The sequence below is a fragment of the Acomys minous genome (assembly GCF_964271855.1).
Source record: "Acomys minous genome assembly, chromosome: 9".
Classification (NCBI taxonomy): domain Eukaryota; kingdom Metazoa; phylum Chordata; class Mammalia; order Rodentia; family Muridae; genus Acomys; species Acomys minous.
This window is the reverse complement of record NC_140490.1, coordinates 9,818,460-9,840,608: the sequence shown is the minus strand read 5'-3', so window position 1 is coordinate 9,840,608 and position 22,149 is coordinate 9,818,460. Positions and strand designations below refer to the sequence as shown.

General features: G+C 44.6%; 1 protein-coding gene across 1 annotated transcript in view; it reads right to left on the bottom strand.

Annotated features, from left to right (window-relative positions):
* Positions 1-600: 600 nt before the first annotated feature.
* Positions 601-22,149, bottom strand: part of SH2D4B (SH2 domain containing 4B) — a gene marked incomplete at its 5' end in the record, with an annotated part of 79,452 nt that continues 57,903 nt past the window's right edge. The window contains 2 exons of the mRNA XM_084794449.1: positions 601-1,403; positions 6,266-6,486. Of these exons, the coding sequence (XP_084650575.1) occupies positions 1,311-1,403; positions 6,266-6,486 (314 nt within the window). The 3' untranslated portion in view covers positions 601-1,310. The remainder of the gene's footprint in view (positions 1,404-6,265; positions 6,487-22,149) is intronic.

Below are 22,149 nucleotides of genomic sequence, written 5' to 3'. Positions count from 1 at the left end.
AAAACTAGTTATAATAATAGCCCTGTGGGTGCACAATGCCACAAGTGGCCAAGGATGCAAGAAATAGAAGAGCCAAGAGTTTGATTAGAGAATAAAGATGCCTTATTCTCCTGATGACATGACTCTCAGAGAAGATAAAACAGTTTCCAGAGTCCATCCATCCGTTTATATGCACCAAACCTTGTGCTGCAAATATTATATAGTCTCAGAATATTTCAGAGTGTTTATTGGAACCAAAACCTTCCAAATTTCAGAACCTGTGATCTTGCTCTCACATCTGCTATCTCCTTGTCTGTGACCATAAAGGAACAACACGATTAAGCTCAAATTAGACACCATACTTGAGAGTTTCCGAGTTCCTGGGAGGTTACTGCCATTAATACGAAGAATATGTCCAGATTAAGGAGACAGAAGAATTAAAATGACAACAGAGCTAAGCCTTTAAGTAGGGAGCACACAGAGAGAGCATTCTAGACAGCAAAGGCCTCATCAAGTATCTAAACAGCATCCTTGGGTTTATAATACATTCTAGACCTGTGTACATTCACATGGAATCTTTACCTCAGCGTTGCAAAACCAGAGCCAAGATGTGAGGTAAGGTGAAACAAAGGAGTAGAAGTAGTTTAAAGAAGAAGAGGAAGAAGAAGAAGAAGAGGAAGAAGAAGAAGAAGAAGAAGAAGAAGAAGAAGAAGAAGAAGAAGAAGAAGAAGAAGAAGAAGAAGAAGAAGAAGAAAAAGAAGAAGACAGCACAGAGTCAATCACCTATTCTGGAAGTCGAGTTTAGAAACCTTGGGTAATGTCCATGGTGGTATCAACAAGCTATGAAAGATGCAAGAAATCTATGTCTTCCACGTAAGTAGTCACAAGTCTGCTTCTGTTATCTCTGTGAATTTATGAAATGGTATAAAAATAATTTGCTAGAAACCATTGCACATTGGTGTTTGAGGTTTTTCAGAAGGGCACTCACTCAACAAACACTTATTGAGTATTGGCCTTATATATTAAATGTAAAGTTCGGCACTGGGATTGCTTTGGGTTATTAAAATATGATCCATTTGCTCTAGGAGTTCAGCTTAGCACAGCCATGTCAGACCTCCAGGAGCATCATTATTTGGGGCTTCTGCCTTGAGATTTGAAATGGGACCAGTCTTGTAAATACAATCACATTTTGTAGGTCACATTCTAGAGACTCAGTGTTCATCTGAAGAATGGGAGATCTTCCAGAAGACCATTGGGGCTTTGAGTTGGGACATTCTTAAGCTCAGTTCAAAATTAGGATATTCAAAGGAGTCCAAAGAGGAGGGGAAAAATCATTCAAACAACAAGTGATAGTCCGGTGGGCTATCCCTCTGTCCACAAGGTTCCTGTAGCAACTCTCCCCCTGAAACAGTGATGATTTCCTCCTAAAGGGAAAAAGAAGAAAATCCAATTAAGATCCAGAAAAGAGATAAACATTCATAGGGAATCAGGTAGAAAATGGTTCAGACAAGAAGACTAAGGCCATACATCTACCTCCCCTCACTTAACTTTCTAGACATAAGGGAAAACCTTCTTTTAAGAAGAAATGCAAACCAGTGCAGTGGTACATGCTTATAATCCCAGCACTCAGCAAGACAGAGGCAGGTGGATCTCTGTGAGTTTGAGGCCAGCCTGGACTACAAAGCGAGTCCAGGACCGCCAAAGTTACACAAAAAAATCCTGTCTCAAACAAAAGAAGAAGGAGGAGGAGGAGGAGGAGGAGGAAAAAAGGAAGGAAGGAAGGAAGGAAGGAAGGAAGAGAAGGAGGAAAAAGAGGAGGAGAAGAAATACATCTGTACAGTATGAGAAAGTAAGAAGGAAGTCCACAAAGTGCAGGCTTGGGACAGGTTAGAAACACAACTCTAAATAAATGTTTGCCCCAGCTCTTGGTGAAGCTGAAGAAACCGAAAGCACAGACATTTCCATACCCCTCAAAGAGCTACTCATTGTTGGCCCCAAGCCTACACCAGATGACAATGGACTTGGGAAACAGAAATTGTCTACACCCGAATAAGCTTGAAATTGAAAGTTGGAAGACTGTCTCATTATTGAAGCATTTAAGGACCACCTCAACCATAACAGAAAGATGCAAAGCTCAATAGTTCAACAGATTTCTAAGAAAACACCAAGCTTCTAAGAGGGAACAGGAGGAAGCTTTAAGAGATCTACATTATCTTTCTCAACCAGATAAGTCATCCATGAAAGAAGAGTGGACTGTTACCAGAGAAAAATGAGCATACAATTGAAAAACATGACTATTTAAAATAAAAATATTTTCAGCAGAATAGACATAAATAAAAAACAATTTGGTAGATACAAAAATTATAACATCAAGAAAAAGATACCTAAAAATAGTAAATGGACCGTGAATAAGAAAAGACAATTTACAGCTGACTAACTGGAAGTAGCCATTAAGTATATGAAAAGACACCTGAGCATCAGTGGCCACAAGAAAAACGCAAGCTAGACAGTAGTGAGCTACAGTGTCTGCTACAGTGTCTGATGAGAGAAACTGCCTCATACAGTTCCAGCAAGAACATGAATTGGTGCCATGTTTTTGGAAGGCAACCTGGCAGGTCTTCTGTAATTAAAATGTGCACACTTTTCCTTCCAGCAATTTTAGTTCAAGGAATTGATCCTGGAAAACACTGCATATGTATCCATGGTGACAAAGTGGCATATACATAGTACAGAAGTCTCTGAAACACTGTGCATAATCATGAAACTGGAAGGTAGAAAGATGGACACAAGAGGAACATGAGTAATTAAGCTGAACTCTACACCCATACCAAGGAATTCATGGAGCACTACAACTCCTGGTACATACAGTAATGTGCAAAGATCTGCCAGGCATATCGTTGAGCCAAGTTCTCATGCGTCACAGGCTGCCCTTAAACTCACTATGTATCTGAAGATGATGTATCTTGAGCATTTTATTCTCATTTCTCCCCCTTCTTGAGCATTGAGATTACAGACTTACTCATCCACCGATGCACCCAGTTTAATTCAGTACCAGAGTTCAGATCCAGGCAAGTGCTCTAATAACTAACTGACGTTCATTCCCAACCCACCCACCCAGATTTAAATAACAGCCAGCACCTACAGATGATGCCGAAATGACAGGCATAATTTTTCATCACTCTACACAGTGATACCTCATTGAAATCTCACAGGGATGTCACTGAATACACCCTACTGAAGAGGAGACTGAGCCACAAAGGCCTGAATAGTGGCCCAAAGCCATGCATCATAAGGAAGCTGGGATTTAAACTTGACATTCTGGTATCAAAGGCCAAGTCTTTAAACACTGCCTTATAGTTTATTAAAAATGAGGTTGGAGGTTAAATTGTTATATGCTGTGAAAATGACAAAACTATGTATTTTCTTATGTGCATAAGTTTTGGTATTACCGCCTAGCAAATAACATATGGTACACTAGTAATTCAAGGTAAAAGATGCAACATAGGGCTTCAAATGAGTGAGGCTGACATGATTAATGTAATCATGAATTAATGGTATAATTAAAATTTGATTTATTAAAACTGACCACCAGACCTCCATGTGAGCATAGATGATATCTCTGTGTGGGGCTTGAAGTGAAAGTGTTGATCTCCAAAAATTTAAATTTGGAACAAATAAAGCCATTCAGAGATATGTGCTCTTGCCTTCCTGTGCAGAACCTGCCCTAAGGGCTGGGCACTGACCCTTTGACTGAAATCCTGGTGAAGACAAGGAGCCATAGCTGGTGACATAGCTTATTTTGGACAGAAGGACAAGCACTGGGCGCAGTGGGTAAGCACGACCTGAAGAGGAAGGTGGCTGGGGCCTGGGCTCCTGACAGCAGCCAATAGCAGCCATTGGAACTCAGCCAAGTGCCTTGGCCTCCTTAGTCTTGGTTTCCTGGCCGGTGAACAAAGCTAATATGTCCCTAAAACATAGAGGTCACTGTGATTATGAGGGTTTGTATGCTTGACCCGGAACACTGCTACCAGAATCCACACAATCCCTCCCTTCCTCCTTCCTCCTCCTTCCTCTGACTGTAAAAGGCCCTTCCCAACACAAGTAGACTTCTACTCTGACCCACTCTAAATTCACACCACGGACGTATCTGTGAATGAACAGTTTTCTCTTCTGTCCTGTCTCCTTTCCCTTTTTGTCCCTCTCTGCTTTTGGTGTAGTGCTGTTGTTTTTGTTGGAGGTGTTGTTGTTGTTGTTGTTGTTGTTTACATCCATGTAACCTGAGCTACCCTTAACTGGTGGTGGTTCTCTTGCCTCAGTATCCACAGTCCTGGGATTTCCTAACATGCCTGCCTAGACAGGTGATTTTCTACGTGCTTTATTCATAAGGCAATGTGAGGACGTAGCTTTCAAGGCCTGAGGTGTTCTGTGGATGGATAAAATACAGAAAGCAATCTATAACATAAGAGACCTTATAACAGCAAAATCCCAGTGCAAGCAATTTTGTGACACCTTCCACACCTGTGAAACTCAATTAGATATTGGACCTGAAGTCCCATAACTTTACCCCAGAATCCCTAGAGCCTTCATGAGGTACAGTTGCCGAGGTACAACTGTTCTTACAGTTATGACAGCTGTCAACAACTGCACTAACACAGAAGCTGCTTCTCAGTATGATATGTGAGACATTTGCAAGACAGCATCTTTCCTGATGTGATTCAATGGCAGGACGGATGACAGTACTGGACGCAGGATCACAGGGTGCAGTTATGGATACAATACAGTTTAAAAATCCATAAGATTTCAAATAAGCACTATGTGTATTTATTTGCTCAATGTTATGGTTTAAATGTGCTCTCCAAAAGAATGTACTCCAGACATAATTGCAATGTAATGGTTTTAAGGGATAGGATCCAGAAGAGACAATCAGGTCCTAAGCACTCTGCTTCCACAAGGCAATCAAAGCCATTGTCTCAGTAATGGGCTCCTTGCTATAAAGTGAGTTTGGCCCGTGTGTTTGTGTGTGTGTGTGTGTGTGTGTGTGAGAGAGAGAGAGAGAGAGAGAGAGAGAGAGAGAGAGAGAGAGAGAGAGAGAGAGAGAGAGACAGACAGACAGACAGACAGACAGACAGACAGACAGACAGACACAGAGAGAGACAGAGACAGAGACAGAGATAGAGACAGACAGACAGACAGACAGACAGACAGAGACATGCATGTGCATGTGTATACACAAGTGAGCTGGCCTGTGCACATAGGAAAAGTGTGGAGGCCAGAGGTCACTCTCCAACTTAATTTTTGAGACAGAGCCTCTCCTCTGAACCTGGAGCTTGCCACTTTGCCTTCACTGACTGGTCAATGAGCCTTCAGGATCTGCCTTCTCTACCACCTTACCGTCAACCCAGCCCTGGGGTACAAGTGTATGCTGCCATTACTGGCTTCTATGTGGGTGTTGGGGATCTGAGTTCAGGTCTCGTGCTTATACAGCAAGCACTTGACCCACTGAGTCATCTCCACAGAGCCAGGCATTTCCCTGCTTGCATTTGCTCATTCTCTTGCTCTCTCTTTCTCTCTCTCCCTCTCGCCCTCCTTTGCTCTCCCATATTCTGTCAGGAGTTAATGTAGTAAGAAAACCTTCCATGAGTGACACTCCCTCCATCTTGAACTTCTCAGACTCCAAAGGTGTGAAAAATGGCTTTTTTTCCCCCTTTATAAATGTTCCAATGTGTTGTGCTCCATTGTAGTGGCAACAAAAGCAAAGGATACTGAGGCTCAGTAGGACTATGTGACATGGCCAAGGCCACACATGTCCCAAGCATAAGAGTAAGTTTAGACAGGAAAGGTGCTGACTCTACTGTGGAGGTAAGTTGCTAAGGCCACATGACGGCTTGCTGCACTCCAGCTAGCTTGAAAACTGCCAGAGTTCGGGGTAGGAGTTGCTGAGGGGGGTGCATGCTAAAACTAAGACAAGGCTGGCTCCAACAGAGAGCTACCTGTCATCTCCTGTGCTAACAACAGGCAGCACTCAGGTAGTCAGGGAAGAGACGCCTGGGAGCAGCAGGTACACAAGGCAGGTCAAGGCATGAGGAAGAGGGGAGAACACAGCCCCCCCAGAGGCAGCCCTGAACATCTTCTACCCCAACTTCTGCTGGTCTCTTCTGCCACAATGTGCCATAGTTCAGAGACCTTAAAGCCTTGGCTTGGAGCCTGCACTGGCTGTTCTTGCTCCAGGCTCTCCTCAGTCAACGTCTCTGCCAACGCGCCCTATGAACACTTCAATGAGGGATACCTTGTGGAAATCAATGAGGTCTGTGAGGGTAGCATGGCGATTGGGGTCCACTCCCAGAAAGCTGTAGAAGTCCCCAGAGGCATCCACAAGGAAGTGCTTGAAGCCTCTCTGCAGGCGGTAGGACAGGGTGTAACCCCAGATCTTCTCACTGACCCGGACCAGAAATGCTCCCTCTGTCATATTCTCCAGAAGGTCTTCTGCGCTCTCTCTGCTAATAATTCCTAATTTAAAAGAGAAAAAAAAAAAGAAAGGAAAAGATCAAAAGGCCTTGGTAGGCTCTGCCAAGTCATCCTTATTCCTTTCCCTCTGCATTAGTTCACAGGCCAACTGTGCTGTCTAGGGTATGAGAGGGGAGGAGATAGGAGGCTGGTCTCTTCCTTCTGCTGCTAAAGTATACTGAGCCAGAACACCCAGCCATGAGCCTGGGGACAGCATTTCTACAGAGTGGAGCGTGTTTTTCTCCAAATTAAAGCACACTAATTTGGATTAATTAGGTAAGCAAGGAATTACTAATGAGCTGGAATTATAGCATCTATTGATTACAAATACTAGAGAGCCTTAAATCCCAGAGTTAATGACTAGCCAGAATGATGAAGGACCGTGCCACATTGACCGGGATCAGTGGATGAAACCTGAGTCGTGTTTTCCTTGAAGTCAGGAGGGTCCAACCTTGTGACATTGAAACACAAAATGATCATCAACAAAGCTCACTCTAAAATAATACACAAACATTCCTCCAGTATGTTTGCTTACAATTTTTTTCAAAGCTGCCCCTAGGGTACGTGCAGCCCTTGGGCCTGATGGAAGCGTCCTCCATACGCCTATGCACACTGAACACAAGGTTCCTTAGTAGATGAAAATGCACCTCTTTTTCACGTGAGGATAGAACCTTCTAAGGTGCTTTGACCTATGCCATATGGAAGTCAGGTCTGGCCTTGGAATTACCTGCACATTGGCAGCAACCCCTAGAAATAAATGGTTCCATGCAGCTGCCTCATCCAGGTGACTTAGAGAAGCCAAGTATTTGGTGGGTCAAATCTGGAGAGCAGGAAAGTAGGTAGATGAAAGGGTGCCAGAAGAGGTGCCTGCCTCCACCAAGAGATCTTCCGCCAAAACCTTAACTCTTCTAATATTCTTTGATATTTATCTGATTATAACCCAAATCTATTTCATAGGTACACTATAGTTTTCAAGTCCAATACAAAAAGTTCCAAGTGTTTTTGGTTAGTTAGTTGGTTTTGATCCTGGTAATGGTTATGGGTTTGTTGCATCCTGTCTTCTGCTGTCTTGGAAGAGCAATGAATTGTAACACATCTCCCTCTGATACCGACCTGCCTACTTGACAAGGTACACATCCTTTGTGTACCCTGTGCCTGAGGAATGGTATATATGTGCCCACACTGGCAAATATCCCTTTTAAGGACAGTCAACATGATTGAGGGCTACTGTTCACATCATTTCCCAGAACAAATGGCAATCAAGCTGGCTAACAGCCAGACAAAGTAAGTGGATAGTCCAGAGATGGAGAAGGAGAAGGAAAGCCATCTAGGCACAGAACACTTAAAGAACATACATTGCCCCATGCCAGAGCTGGACCAAAGAGGGTCCCATATTAGAGAGCAACTTCCTGTGACTCCATCCCAAGGCCATAATTGTTTCCTTGCATTGAAACTCCATCTTGGAACGGGGACTAAAGCTAGAGAGACCCATCAAGGAACAAAGTGGACTGTGAGCTTAAGTGTCTGAACTTTCACCAGAAAAATTAGAGAGCTAAACTGAAAGAGATGCATACTAAAAGAGATAAGACAACTTTTTTTCTGATGCAAAAAATTGATGGTCACATTTTTTACATGTATGAGCAGGCAAGCTTCATGGTGAACACGTGGAAGTCAGAGGATACACTATAGTTTATTCTCTCCTTCCACCTCATAGGCTCGAGGACTGAACTCAGGTCAGCAGGCTTGGGCAAGTAACTTCACCCACTGAGCCATCTCACTGCCTGCTCATTACTAGTTTTAAGTAAAACATAAAAAGTATGCCTATTTACAGGATACCATGTGACCATGTGACATCTTTATATAAAATTGTCATTGGTAAGAAGAGTATGTGATGGATTTTTTAGTCATTAACAGCAAGATCAGGAGTAAGATGAGATTGCTTATCAAAACATTCAAGTTAGGGCCTAGTGAGATGGCTCAGCAGTCAAGAGTCCTGCTACTCCTACAGAGGGTCAAGAATGGATTCCTGGTGGCTCACAACTATCTCAAACTCCAGGTCCAGGGGGACTTGATCCATCTTCCCTGAACACCCACACACACATACATACACAAAAAAGAAAGAAAGAAAGAAAGAAAGAAAGGTTAGAAAAAGAAGTTCCATCTGTTTTACATCCTTCTAGGAACAATAATTAACACTCTCCACAGTAGAGTGGAGAGTGGGATATTACTTTCTCACATACTCTGGTGCCTCACCTTTGACCATGTCCCCTGGAGGGGGAGACTTGGTGGCACTCAGAGGAAGGACAGCAGGTTACCAAGAAGAGACTAGATACCCTATTGAACATATACAGGGGGAGGTAATCCCCCTCAGGAACAGCCATAGGGGAGGGGAATAAGGGGAAAATGGGAGGGAGGGAAGAATGGGAGGATACAAGGGATGGGATAACCATTGAGATGTAACAAGAATAAATTAATAAAGGAGAAAAAAGTAAAAAAAAACAGTCTGAACAAAGGGTGAGGATATAGCCCAATGACAGAGTGCTTGACTAGCTTGCACAGACCAGTGGGCCCCATCCTTGGCACCACATAAATTGGATTTGATGGCATAAGCCACAATCCAATAATCCCAGCACTTGGGATGCTGAAGCAGAGAGATCAGAAATTCAAAGTCATTCTCAGAGAGTTTAAGGAGAGCCTGAGTTATATAATACCCTGTTTCCAAAAAAGGAGAGAGAGAGAGACAGAGAGAGAGAGAGAGAGAGAGAGAGAGAGAGAGAGAGAGAGAAAGAAGAAGAAGAAGAAGAAGGAGGAGGAGGAGGAGGAGGAGGAGGAGGAGGAAGAGGAGGAGGAGGAAGAGGAGGAGGAGGAGAAGAAGAGGAGGAGGAGAGGAGAGGAGAGGAGAGGAGAGGAGAGGAGAGGAGAGGAGAGGAGATAAAGAATCTTAAGGAGACCCTGTAGGGAGCAGAAGAAGCCCAGGATGGGTGAATTTCTGAGTGAATGTGTATTGTTGACATGGACACGGCTATGTTAGTTACTTCATAAGCTCAGACCGCTGGAGGAATAACAAAAAGCCTTCTCAGTGGGGATAAGTCTCCGAGAAAAAATGGCAAAGCCTTCCCTTCTGGTCCAGAAAATGTCCATCACAGCTTTCTCCTTCCAGATATTTACAGCCTAAAGACTGCTCCCCTACAGAGAATGTTCCTAACTAAGCCTTGATCCAGCTGGGGACTATAAACTCTGCCTCCTTGCTTACCTGTAAGTAATAACTCCACCTCTTTGTTCAGCTGTATGCAATAATGCAGCCTTCCTGTTAAGCTCTGTATTAACTCAATGAGCTGAGCGCCGTAGTTTCTCCAGTAGAGTGCCCAGTCTGCCCAATCCCAGATTTTCTGTCTGTGTGTCTCTCTATGTTTATCTTTTCTTTATTCCCCTGCTGCCCGGTGAGAACAAGCCCCTGGACACTGTACAAGGACACAGCAAGATACACAGGCATACCCCAGGGCTTATCACCCTGAGCACTGCTGATACTTTAGACTGAATTTTTTTTGTTTTGTTTTTGTTTTTGTTTTTTTGCCAGAATCACTGGCCTCTTCCTCTCAAATGCCCAAAGCCCCTCCCAGTTGCTACCACCAAAAATGTCCCCTGCCCCAGGATTCATTCTCAATCATCTGCTGAGAACCCCCCACCATGGCACAGACTAGGAATCTCTAAACATATGCTGATAACTGAAAACAACAACAACATCTTAGATGATACTACTGCAGCAATCATATAGCTTACATCAAATGTATGGTTTCAACATTGGTTTATATTGATATATTTTCACAACTCTAACATCTATAAGACCTATGAGAGCAATGACTTTTCAGGTTTCTTTTTCTTCCACTCTATCCTCGTGTCTGGGAATGTGTCTGGAACTTAGGCTATCAATAAGTAGCACAGAATAAATGATAGCTGGGAACTGCAATCCCACGACTGGCATTTATGAGACACTGGCATTGTGACAGCCACTGTGCTAAGAGGTCAATCAGCATTGGCTTGCTAAAGCCTCACAGTAATCTTTTGAGGTAGACACTTTTATACCCAAGCCCCATTTTGCAAAGCAAAAAGGTGAGGCTGAAAGATACTGAGTTACTTAACAAGGTCTCTCAGCTAGCAAATGGCAGAGGCTCGACAGAGGAACAGTCTGTCAGTCTATTCTCCCCCAGGTACAGCCCAGAGCCTCCCACACAGGAAACTGGAAGACTGTGTGAGCAAGGTGGGGATTAGCAAAACAAGTTCCTACCCCCAAGAAGACTCAACCAGGAAGTGCATAGAAGCTTCTCAGCAGGCTGAGTTCTAGGTGAGCCAGGACCAGGGCTGTAGGCACAGACTGAGAGGAAGGCTACTCACCCTTGGAGAAGCAACGCCCAAGGGCATGATATGGACAGGAGACAAGAACTGAATCTGCAAAGAAGAAATCATATCCGGGTCTGAAGTCTTTCCAGCAGAGATAAACTCATCACCAGACGCTGGGAGATGAAGCTCAATGGCCCCTCAGTATCTCTGGAAGGTGACTCCAGAAGCCCCGTCCTTTATATAACATGGCTTGGTCTTTAAACATGACCTATGAAAACCTTCTGTATTGGGCACTTTAAATCACCTCCAGATGGCTCACACTATCTAACTCAAATGACATATTAGGCAACAACAACAACAACAAAAAGTACTTGTTTTATATAGATGAAATCTTTGTGAATTTAACTACATTTTTTGGGGGGGTTGGTTGAATCCATGGTTACAGAACCCATAGACATAGAGAGCATAAAGGACATATTAAGTGGAACAACACCAGGGCCTCATGGAGGCTGGGACCACAGTAGGAGGTGGGGTGCTACTGCCACCAAGTGAGTCACAAACCCAGCTGATCTTGTCCTTTATACACTTCAAATGTCACAGCTATAGGAGTACACTGAAGCAAACAGCCTCCATTCCTACCTGGACTCTTAATGGGAATGAAGAATGAGGCTTACACCTGATCTCCCTGCAGGTGTCCAGAGCTCACAGCAGCCCAATAGCCACAGTGCCCTCTGCTGTGCACCAGTAGAAAAACGGTAGTGCCGCTATCAGGAGACAAGCCCTTCTGTGGAGTTGCCCAGGCTACCGCAGAATGACAGTGCAGACGCAGGAATGCTGCTTGCTGAGTTAGAAAACAAAGCCAGCTGACTCCACCCTCCCACCAGCAACACTGTCCAAAAGCTGGCATCTGCAGTTTAGCAACCCACTGAAGGGGCCAGCAGCACCCAGCTTCCTCTTGCTGTATCTTAAGTACAGACCTTAAGTAGACACATACTGACACCCTCTAACTCTTACCCCCAAATCCCACGCGAATGATCTTAAACACCCTCAGCATCAAGTTCTCTATCCAGATATTTACTCAGCAAAAGGAGGGCACTTCATAGTCCCGAAAGTTGCCATGCTCTAATAGAGCCATAAATCTGCAGGTTAACACAGCCTCAAGCCTGACCCAGAGCTCCGTCTCCTTCTCAACCCCAGTTCCATCCTTGGAAATCATTAGCTGGGAACTGAAGCCACCCAGGTAACCAAATAAGCTTTTTTTTTTATTTCTCTGTCAGTGCTTCACTCTGAGAAAGAAAGACACAGAGGCAGGCCGGCTGCCCAGGTTCCCTTTTTATGAGTCTCAATTTATCTGCCGTGCATATTTCTTAAGCCAAGGCTTCGCCTCACCGCCTGACAACTCCTCCATTACCGCTTAGCTATTTCTCATTCTATTTTTTCTTTTTTTCTTTTTTTTTTTTTTTGCGTGTGACTTTCCTTTCTTATTGCCACACTTTGCAGACAATATCATTAAGAAGGCCGGAGTTATTAGGCTCTTCATTCTCAACAGTTTCTCAAAGCATCTGAAAGCCACAGAGATTGTGATGAATATGTTCAAATACCTGCATTTTTTTTTTTTATATACTTCCAAATGAAATTGAACCGCAGCTAAGTGCTGAGACAAGGGTTTCAGCGGACAGGCTTCCTAGATCCAAATATACTTATGCACAGGGGGGATTACTGTCCATGGCTGTCTGTCTCCTCACAGCTGACAGGCCAGGTTCTAAGGCCACTTGTGCAGGTCAGTGTTCTGACTCTACAGAAAGCACCAGAGACAGTCAACACAGAAACAGACAAGGTTTGCTTAAGATAGGGAAGACCCACTGTAGGCCTCTAGAAAGGAGCTGGGTGGCAGTGTTAAGACAGCACGGATGAGGCTGGGAGGGGGGGTACTGGGAAGAGATGACTCAGTGGTTAGGAGCACTGACTGCTCTTCCAGAGGTTCCCAATTCAATTCCCAGCTCCCGCATGGCATTTCACAACTGTCAGTAACTCCAGGATCCCACAACCTCACTCACACATACAGACAAAGCACCAATGAAAATTAAGTAAAGATTTTTAAAAGGAAGAGTGGCCTGAGCGTGGAGGACCTGCTCATCTCCTGGGGAGGAATCCAAAGAGAAGGGATGGGGCCCCCCACCTATAATGCCATTCAAGGTCACACTCCTCATAGCCTCCCGAGGTCCGCCCACCTCCTAAGCACACCACTCGGTGAACAGCCTTTATCATATGGGCCTTTGGAAGCGATGTGCATCCAAATACATGACAGAGTAACAGACACCACCCACCAAAATAATTTCTGAAGCTGGCTATGCATTCTGTATTCTGCATAGCACTCATCTCAACTGGACGCATTTATTTATGGCATGATTACTTGGGTACCATCCCTCTGCTTCGTTAGGTCAGAGACCAGGCAGCTTTCCTGTGTAGAGACCAGCCTCGCCTGCTTGATCCTGGCTACCATCTTCTGGCAAAGAAGCAGGGGCCTTCCTTTGCTTTCTGTCTATGCAATTTCAGCAAAGGTGGACTCCGTCTACATCTGCTCCAAACAGTCTCAAGACAGCTCTATCAGGCAGCTCATCTACAAGGCCACAGCTATTGGCTTGGGTGTGATCGTGTGACCAAATCTGAGCCATCAAAGCAGAAGACAGGAAACAGTAGCAGGATTGGTGAGTGAAAGCAGGCCCTCTGCTGCTGCTGCTGCATTTAACCGGAGAGAAAAGACATGGTACCTTAAACAATGGCTGCTTCAGAACGAAAGCAGCAGCGAGTGGAAAGGGGCCAGTGGCTGAAATATGCTCGCTCCTTAGGTCAGGTAAAGTCTGAAACTGGTCCTAGCTGTCTGAGGGGGCAGTGCTTTTCAGTCCTGTGAGCCGGATTTCCTTTTAGTTATGTTGCTATGCATTTTTTTTCTATCACCTGCAAGTGCACATGAGTTCCATAAGGACCGGGGTCAACCCTTCCACTTGTTCCTTAGGTGTAGCATGAGTAATCAACTAGCTGCTTATTTATTTGTTTGCGCTAAGACAGACTTATCTGTCTTTGAGGGACTTTGAGGGACTGTAAGTCCAAGGTTGAGTTGCTTCATCGACTGCACTTGTGGTGACAGCCCTAGGCTGGGAAACAATGTCGTAGAAGAACAGAAATCAAATTTGTACACGCAAAAGAGATCACATGACATGGCAGGAAGACGGGAGGGGAGACAGGCTTCCTAATATCCCCGTTCAGGTAACTCAACAAGCCCCCAAAACCGGTAAGTTCCTGTTTAACTGTATTTACTGCCTAGGATCTTCACAGGCCGCATTAAACATTCAGACAGCACACTTCGGTTCTCTGAAAATAAAAAAATGGTCCCAACGTCTGAAGAAGCCACCTTCCCCAGGCAGAAATGAAGCATGACCACCAAGGCCACTCTGCAGCCCAGAACACCCGAGTGTCCCCTAAAGACACCATCATTTCTTCCACGTCAAAATGTCCAGGCCCTGCAGAACTGTTTGCTGAGGTTATTGCAGTGTCTCCGTTTCTTCACTGGTGAGACGGTGGCTTGGCAGAACGGCGACATGGTGAAAAGCTTCTGAGATTCTGAAGCCAGATAGGAGTGTAAATCCTTCCATGACCGTTTACTAGCAGTGTAGGCTGAGGCATGTGCCTTCCATTCTTTGGGCCTTCATTTCTTCATCTATCCCATAGCATGGCCAGTGCATGATGTGGTGGACTAAGTGGACATATGTGGAGCCTAAAGAATGCCTTGCATACTGTGAGCTCCACACACAAACTGGTCAGAGTTAACACCTACTTCATGTGTTCAGATGTGGAGTAAATGGAATGTTGCATAGTCAATCAGTGTTTGATATAAAGCCAAAACAAAGTAAATGTTCAAAAACCTATTGAAACATAAAAGGACATCATACTTCCACAAGTGCAGCCAGACACAGACCCCAAAGACGTAGCCCAGTGTATGCTTGAGAACAGGAAGTCACAAGTCTGTAGTGAGAACTTTCAGTTTCTTTAAACAGATAGAAATATTATGCGAGTATTTTTGTTGTTGTTGTTGTTGTTGTTTTAATCCCAGGTGAGGGATATGGGGCGGGTTCAGATTGACCACCGCAGCTGACTATGGTTTGTCTCATGCTTTGACAGGAGCATGATTATTCCAGCTGAAAACAGTTTATGTTAGCAGTTCTGGGGACTCTTGATAAATGTTGGAGCCTGAAGAGGGGGCTGCTGCTGCTGCTGCTGCTGCAGCTCCCCCTGCTGCTGCCGCTCTTCCTGCTGCTACTCCCGCTGCTGCTGCTGCTGCTATTGCTGCTGCTGCTAATGCTATTGCTGGTTCCTGTTTGCTCCTCTTGCTATTTGTTACTCTTTGCTGGGTTGCTGGTTGCTGGCTGGTGACATCCTAATGACAAAGGTCAAATTTTCCCCCAAGGAATTTGACTCTCCTACTCATCAGGAAGTAATCTAACAACATTGACACCCCCTTTCTCCTCTAACCTTCTTTCTCTCCTACCCAGTGTTGAGAGTTGGAAAGAATAGGGGTGCTGTAGTATGAAGGTAGGAAAAAGAACCCAATAGAGTAGCCAAAATTCCGGCTATACAAATCCCCTATCCACAGAAGCCACGGAGCTAAATGATGCTTTCGCCTGTCCAGCTGCACAACGCCTATCATATCCAGGGCTTGGGAGCAGAGCCAGCACTAGCGTTATAGGCAGCTGAGTAAAAGTCAAAACCTTAGGGATAATAGTGCAATCTGCTTTCCTTAAGCAAAAGCAATATTGTTCTTTGTAACCCCTTTTGGGGATATCTAACCAATGCACACCTTCAGGAAAAGAATGAGAACAATTCTTTTGTTTCTTGGTGGAATACCTTAAGCAAAAATCGTAGAAGCTGGGATCATAGCTTAGCGGAAGAATGTTTGCCTGTCCTGTGCAGGGCCTCATGTTCAATCTTCAGCACTACAGAAGCCAAGAAAATGGGTCCAAGCGACCTACCCTTTAAAAAGTTTTTGAGACCAGACCTGGTGAAAGGTTTTTCTTTTCAATTTCTGCTCCGGAGAGTGGGTCCGAGAGTTCTTTTAACTCCACATGCAAGGCAGCCCTCCCAACGGCCTGTGTTACACCTGTGGCTTTCAGAAACGACTTCAAGATAATAATCATTATGTTGGTGTGAATAGGAGTGGCCCCCATAAACGTGTGTGTTTGAATGCTTGGCTCATAGGAAGTAGCACTATGAGGAGGTGTGGCCTTGCTGGAGTAGGTGTGGCCTTGCTGGAGGAGGTGTGGCCTTGCTGGAGTAGGTGTGGCCTTTTTGGAGGAAATGTGTCACTGTGGAGGCCAGCCTTGAGGTCTCCTATGGTCAAGCTATGCTCAGTGTGACACAGTCTTATTCAGCTGCCTTTAGATCAAGATGTGGAACTCTCAGCTCCTCCAGCGCCATGTCTGCCTGCACACCGCTAGCTATGGAAATGATGGGCTAAACCGCTGAAACTGTAAGGTAGCCCCGATTACATGGTTTCCTTTATAAGAGTTGCCTTGAGTATGGTGTCTTTTCACCGCAGTGAAAATCCCAACTAAGACAATCATAATTTTTTATTTGAAGTTTTGTTTTGTTTTTTTTGTTGTTTGTTTGTTTGTTTGTTTGTTTTTGAGAGGGAGAGTGAGAGGCTAAATTAGTATCATCTTCTTTTGGTATAGCCAAATGATGTCATTGTTTTCTTCTTATCTGAATGAGAAGACTGATTTATAGCATGCCCTGGAGATATGAAACCACTGGTGTATACACTTCAAGTCCCATTGTTCACCTTCCAAGGCCGCCATGTTGATTATTGCATATGACAAACAGCATTTATTTGTAAGACTTGATACCTAGGACCCTCAGAACAAGACCCGCTGTCGTTATTGTCCCCAGCTTTGTCTGATGCTTCAGGTAAATTTTTTATTGCTTGAGCTCCTATTCCTGAGACCTCAGCAACTATTCTTGGCTCCATCCATCAACAGAAATATCTTTCCGAAGCCTCACGCCAGGTTCTTCCTCACTGACCTTGGATGCTAATGATACCCGCCTCATGGGCTCACGCACACTCTTCATCTGCCTCAGAAACTCTAGGCCTAGAAAATAATCACTAAGAACAAACTGGCCATTCCTAGGCAGCTCCTGGGGCTAGGTTGGGGCATGCACATCAGATCAACTCTGCAAGGTCATGGAGCAGGGAGAGTGAGAGACAGCTTGTACCGAAAGTGATTCTCAGTAAGGGTTTATAAATCCAAAGCGGATGTCTTGTTTTATCCCAATATCCACTCCTGGATAGTCAGAGAATTCAAAGAAGAATGGAACACTCAGAATAGAGTATATAAGATTTTGCGTGTTGTTCAAACTTCTGGGTTTACTGGTGGGGAAAGATTGGGTCAGTTTCTGCAGCTTTCTAGGCCTTGTGGTGGCCACCCATAAAGGGATGTCTATACCCAGTTTAAGAAGCCCTTGACAGTGATGTGAGGTGATGTATATCAAATTATACAGTTCACATAAAGCATGAGGGACTACATGGAAGAGGCACATCAGAAGGGCGGTGAGAGGAAAGCCACCCTAACTCCTAGGCTCCCTGAAGACAACACTGTTGACAAAGATGGGGAATGCCAGCTCCATACTTTATGCTTGTCAAAACAAGCACCATGCCAGTAACATATCATCTGGGTAAAACCAGCCTCACTTAAATTAGGGTGGGTCCACACCTGGGATACACTCCCAGTATCTGAGCAAAATTCAACAGGACTCACTTACCAGTGCCATGCCCATCATCAACCACACAGCCTTTTTTCTGTGCCAAGCCCCAAGGGCAGTAGCAAGGCCACCATGGGTCACTGCCAAGACAACAAACCATGGACCACACTTTAAATCTTTTCGGGAAGTAAAGCTGAGGAAGAGAAATTCGTTCTGAATGAGCCAATGTTCAGACAGAGAACACTCAATAATGTCAGACACATGCTGAAGTCCCAAAATAGCTTTTTCCCAGAGCCAAGCTTATGTGCTGGCACTTCTCGGGAAGAACTTCACGTCTCTCATAACTCTTGGGATGTGGCAATGAGCAGAGGAGAAAGGGGATTCCTTTTCTCCTATTCTTTGTAACAGAGGACTGATTAACTTCCCAGGTTGGTCTGGGGAAAGACAATCTTTATTCTGCTTGTCCTCTGTGCTCTGTATGCATTTCTCTATACTGTATTTCCTGAAAAACATGGAGTTTCTTGTACTAGTTGATCCCACACTCCATGACACACCAGTACTGGCACTGACATGTGCCTTTTTGGGGGGACAAAGTGTCTTTGTTGATTTGATTTGTATAGGCACCCAAATGTATGTTATGTCAATTTCCCAGAAGGTGTTAAATGACCCACCCAAGGTCAAAGAGAGGCCCTGTATCTTGAGATCCCTGTCTGTCTTGCTGTTTGGATTTTACCACAGTACATCTAAATGTCTGAGAAAACAGAAGAACTACACATCACAGTAGTTATTCTTAACCCGCATCAAAATCCATCTGAAGTGACTAGGAATGTCTCATTCAGGAAAAGAAAAGAATTATACCTCAATTGTGATAGACTGCATCATTGACTCAAATTCTTCTCAACTTACTATGTCCACACCTCTTGGTATATGACCTTGAAGTTTCTTACAAGGAAGGAGGAAGAGGAGGAGGAAGAGGAGGAGACGACAAATAGTGGCCAGCAGCCTGAAACAGAAAGGACAGTGTGCTAGTCCTAAGTATAGACTTCAAGAAACCCAGATGCTGCCCATCACTATCTTCTACCCACACCATCACCATGACAACAGGATATCTAAGTGGACCCAGTGCTCCTAGAACGTGAGTGCTACATAATGTAGGATTTCCAGAGCTGAGATACCCAGCCACCCAAGGCAGGAACAGAGTCCCTGCCAAGGCAGGTAACAGATTGGTACAGGCTACCTGTGGGCTGATGAGCTCTCTGTCTCTGTAGGGACTGATACAGAAGGAGTCCCACTTACCCATCAGAAAATCTCCATGTTGGAAAGAAAGTTGGGACCTTCTAGGTAGTCTCAACTTTAGCATTTTAGAAGGGAACAAAGTCACACACACACACACACACACACACACACACACACACACATACACATACTTCGGAACTAGAATTGGGCTCTTGATATTTTGCTTTTAAAGTAACCACTGTTAACTATCACCATTGATTCATAAAAGATGGGGCATTTTAACACTAAAACTGGGAAAGAATATAATCCTGTGATATAAATATAGCTCAGTCCTTTTTTCTAAGCAAAGGCAGCTGGCTATTCACCACATATGAGTTTTTTCTTTCATTCTGTCACAGATCAATGAAAACTTGGTCACTAAATAGTTCTGTTCCGTGTGTTAACAACTTCCCTACATGCTTTATGGTAGAAACTGTCAGGAGAACATGAAGTCAATTACATAAATTGTAAGACTTAGATCTAGGTTCTGTTTGTTCTGTGACAACATAAAACTTACCCTTTTCTCCCCTGAAATAAAAAGTAAAATTAAAAATAAATTTCTGTTTCCTTAGCTGGATGTCTGAAGGCAACACGGGTGACCAGTAGCTCTATGGGAGTCACTGCTGAGCATGCGCAGGCAGTGTTTCTGTCATTACACAAAGGGCACAGGCTTCATTAAGTTGGACCAAGTAACCTTTCTTGAATGGATTATCCAAGACAGTCTACCCAGCGAAAGAGGCCATGTCAATCTTTTTACATAAAAATAAAAAACTCTAAGACCTTCCCCCCCCCCCAAAAAAAGATGAATTTAAGCACATCAACTATACTTTCCCCCATTGGCTACCAGGAGCCCTTCTGAGCAACCAGTACAGCCACCGAACCCCAGCTCCATGGGGACACTTGAGCTGCACTCTGCAGCAGCCTGAGATACCATAAGCTACTTCCAATGTGGTAATAATGTACACCTGGAGGCGGGGGCGATGTCTCCAATTGGAGGCGGTGGTCCTCCAAGGGCTTCCGACAACACAATATGACAGAAGACAGGGAGTCCCTGGTACCAGCTCCAAGGACACATGGCTCAGTCACCCATGAGTGACTGTTTTCTCTGGGCAATAAAGAGCTATTGCATGATTCTGTTGGGTGTGTGGAGGCCTAAGAGAAGGAAGATTCCCAAAAGTGGAAAGTAGTTATAAAAGTCTTACCATTCAAAACTCCCAACCACGCCATGGGCACCATGGCTAATGATACCTGTGCAGTCACAGCAGATATCTGTTCCGGCCGGAAACATTGAGACGGATGTGTGACTCACTATTTCTTTCCTTTCCCTATGCCACAAAACCATCAGACTTTCCTGTAGAAACAAAACTTCAGTCCTATTCCTAGATGTTTAGGCCAACAAACTTGAGACCAGAGTATAAAATATCCTTAGTTGGTAATAGTCACTGTGCCTTTGGGTGCCTCTGTTCTGAGGTACAACAAAGCCTACGTGCACACTGAGACTCACAGAGTAGGGATGTTATAGTGGTCTTCTAGAAGTCAAAAGAATGATGGCACTGGAAGATGATAAGCTGTGTTTCTACACCTGACCCCTGGGCAGCTGGGAGGCAGAGGGGACAGGTGAAAGAGCCTCCCTGAGATATTGCAGGTAAAAAAAAATAAGACAGTATCAGCCAAGCAATGAGCTTGGGGAGAAACCGCAAAGGCAGAGGACATCATCATCACACAAGGACGAAGGGCCTGAGCTGCTCTTTTAAGAACAGAAGAAAGGCAAGACGGTTGACATCAGTGTAGTGTGGGAAACTATCATCTGGGCCTTGTGGACCTCAGGACGGGACTGGGGGAGAGGGGAGTTGCATGCATAAAGGGAAGTAGAGGATAACACAGCAGAGATGTGACAGGATCTCACTGCATTTAAAATAATTCCAGAACGCTTTGTGAAGGATGAACCATAAAGAGGACAGACCAAGGAAGATACTCCCCAGGCCTGGACTGGAAGTGTCATTATCTTTGTGACCTTCAGCGATCCGATCAATACTGCATGTCAGCTGACTGCAGCCTGCAATTCAAAGGTCACATGCTCTTTGGGCTCCAGCAGGCTAGAGTAAAGTTGCAGGCAGATAGCTTTGCTCAATGAGCATGTTTTTCCTGCTAAGCATGTCTGAGGCTGCTCTCAGAGCTGGATGCGTGCCCAGTACATGCTCATGACGGCCTTCCTCTGCCAGCTGCCAGTCACCCTTCAAGACACCAGAACTCTACACCCCCATGGTACCAGATTCTACCTTTCAGCTGGATAGAATTGAGAGTACAAGAAGCTGGTCTGGAATAGGAGGGCAGTTCATCACCAAGACAAATACAGGAAATACAGCCAAAGACGAAGACTCTTCAATCCACTTGGAGATGAAGCTGGCAGATGAGGATCACATGGGTAATAACAGTGGCCGGTGAGGTTAGTTCTGACCAGGGGAATCCCAAGCTTTCCTAACCTGAGCTAAGTGCTGGTTAGGGAAGGGATGCTCAAGGGAACAAGGCCAAAGTGTGGAAACTTGACAGTCTGGGCTAGACTGCTGGAATAGAAGCATTCACATGAGCACATAGGATACTGTCCTAGGCCAGCCAGGCCTTAGCTGACCTTCTGACTGCCCAGAGTAACATCAATGAGATCAGCCAAGACCATCTGAACCAAGCTAGAACTGCCCAGCCAATTTAGACACACATGAAGAAAGGAACAAGGTGTACTTGCTTTAAAGTATGGTGCTTCTCGGAGGAAGGATAGCAGACTACCAAGAAGAGACTTGATACCCTAGCATCATATTCAGGGGGAGGAGGTTCCCCCTCAGTCACAGTCATAGGGAAGGGGAATGGGGTGAAGGCGAGAGGGAGGGAGGAGTGGGAGGATGCATGGGATGGGATAGCAAATGAGACGTAATATGAATTATTTTATTTTTCAATTTAAAAAATGTGTAGTAAATAAATAAAGTATGGTGCTCTAGAGTTGTTTGTTGTGCAGCAATAGCTAACTAATATTGAGGGAACTCAAAGCCAGTAGGGTATTGCTATTTCTCTGTATTAAATCTCTGGTGAAGTCACAGTCCTGTTTGTTTTTCTACTTGAAGCTATTGCATATTCAGCTCCCTGGGATTAGAGTCCTTGAAATTCATTCTTGAAGTTAACTTTACACATCATCTGGTACCTTTTGAAAACCCCCCTTCTGTCTTTGAGCCTTGGTTTATTATCTGTAATGAATGGGTTGGAAGATTTCTAAGGAGCCTCTTCATCTAATGTTCTGCCTTTGACTGACTC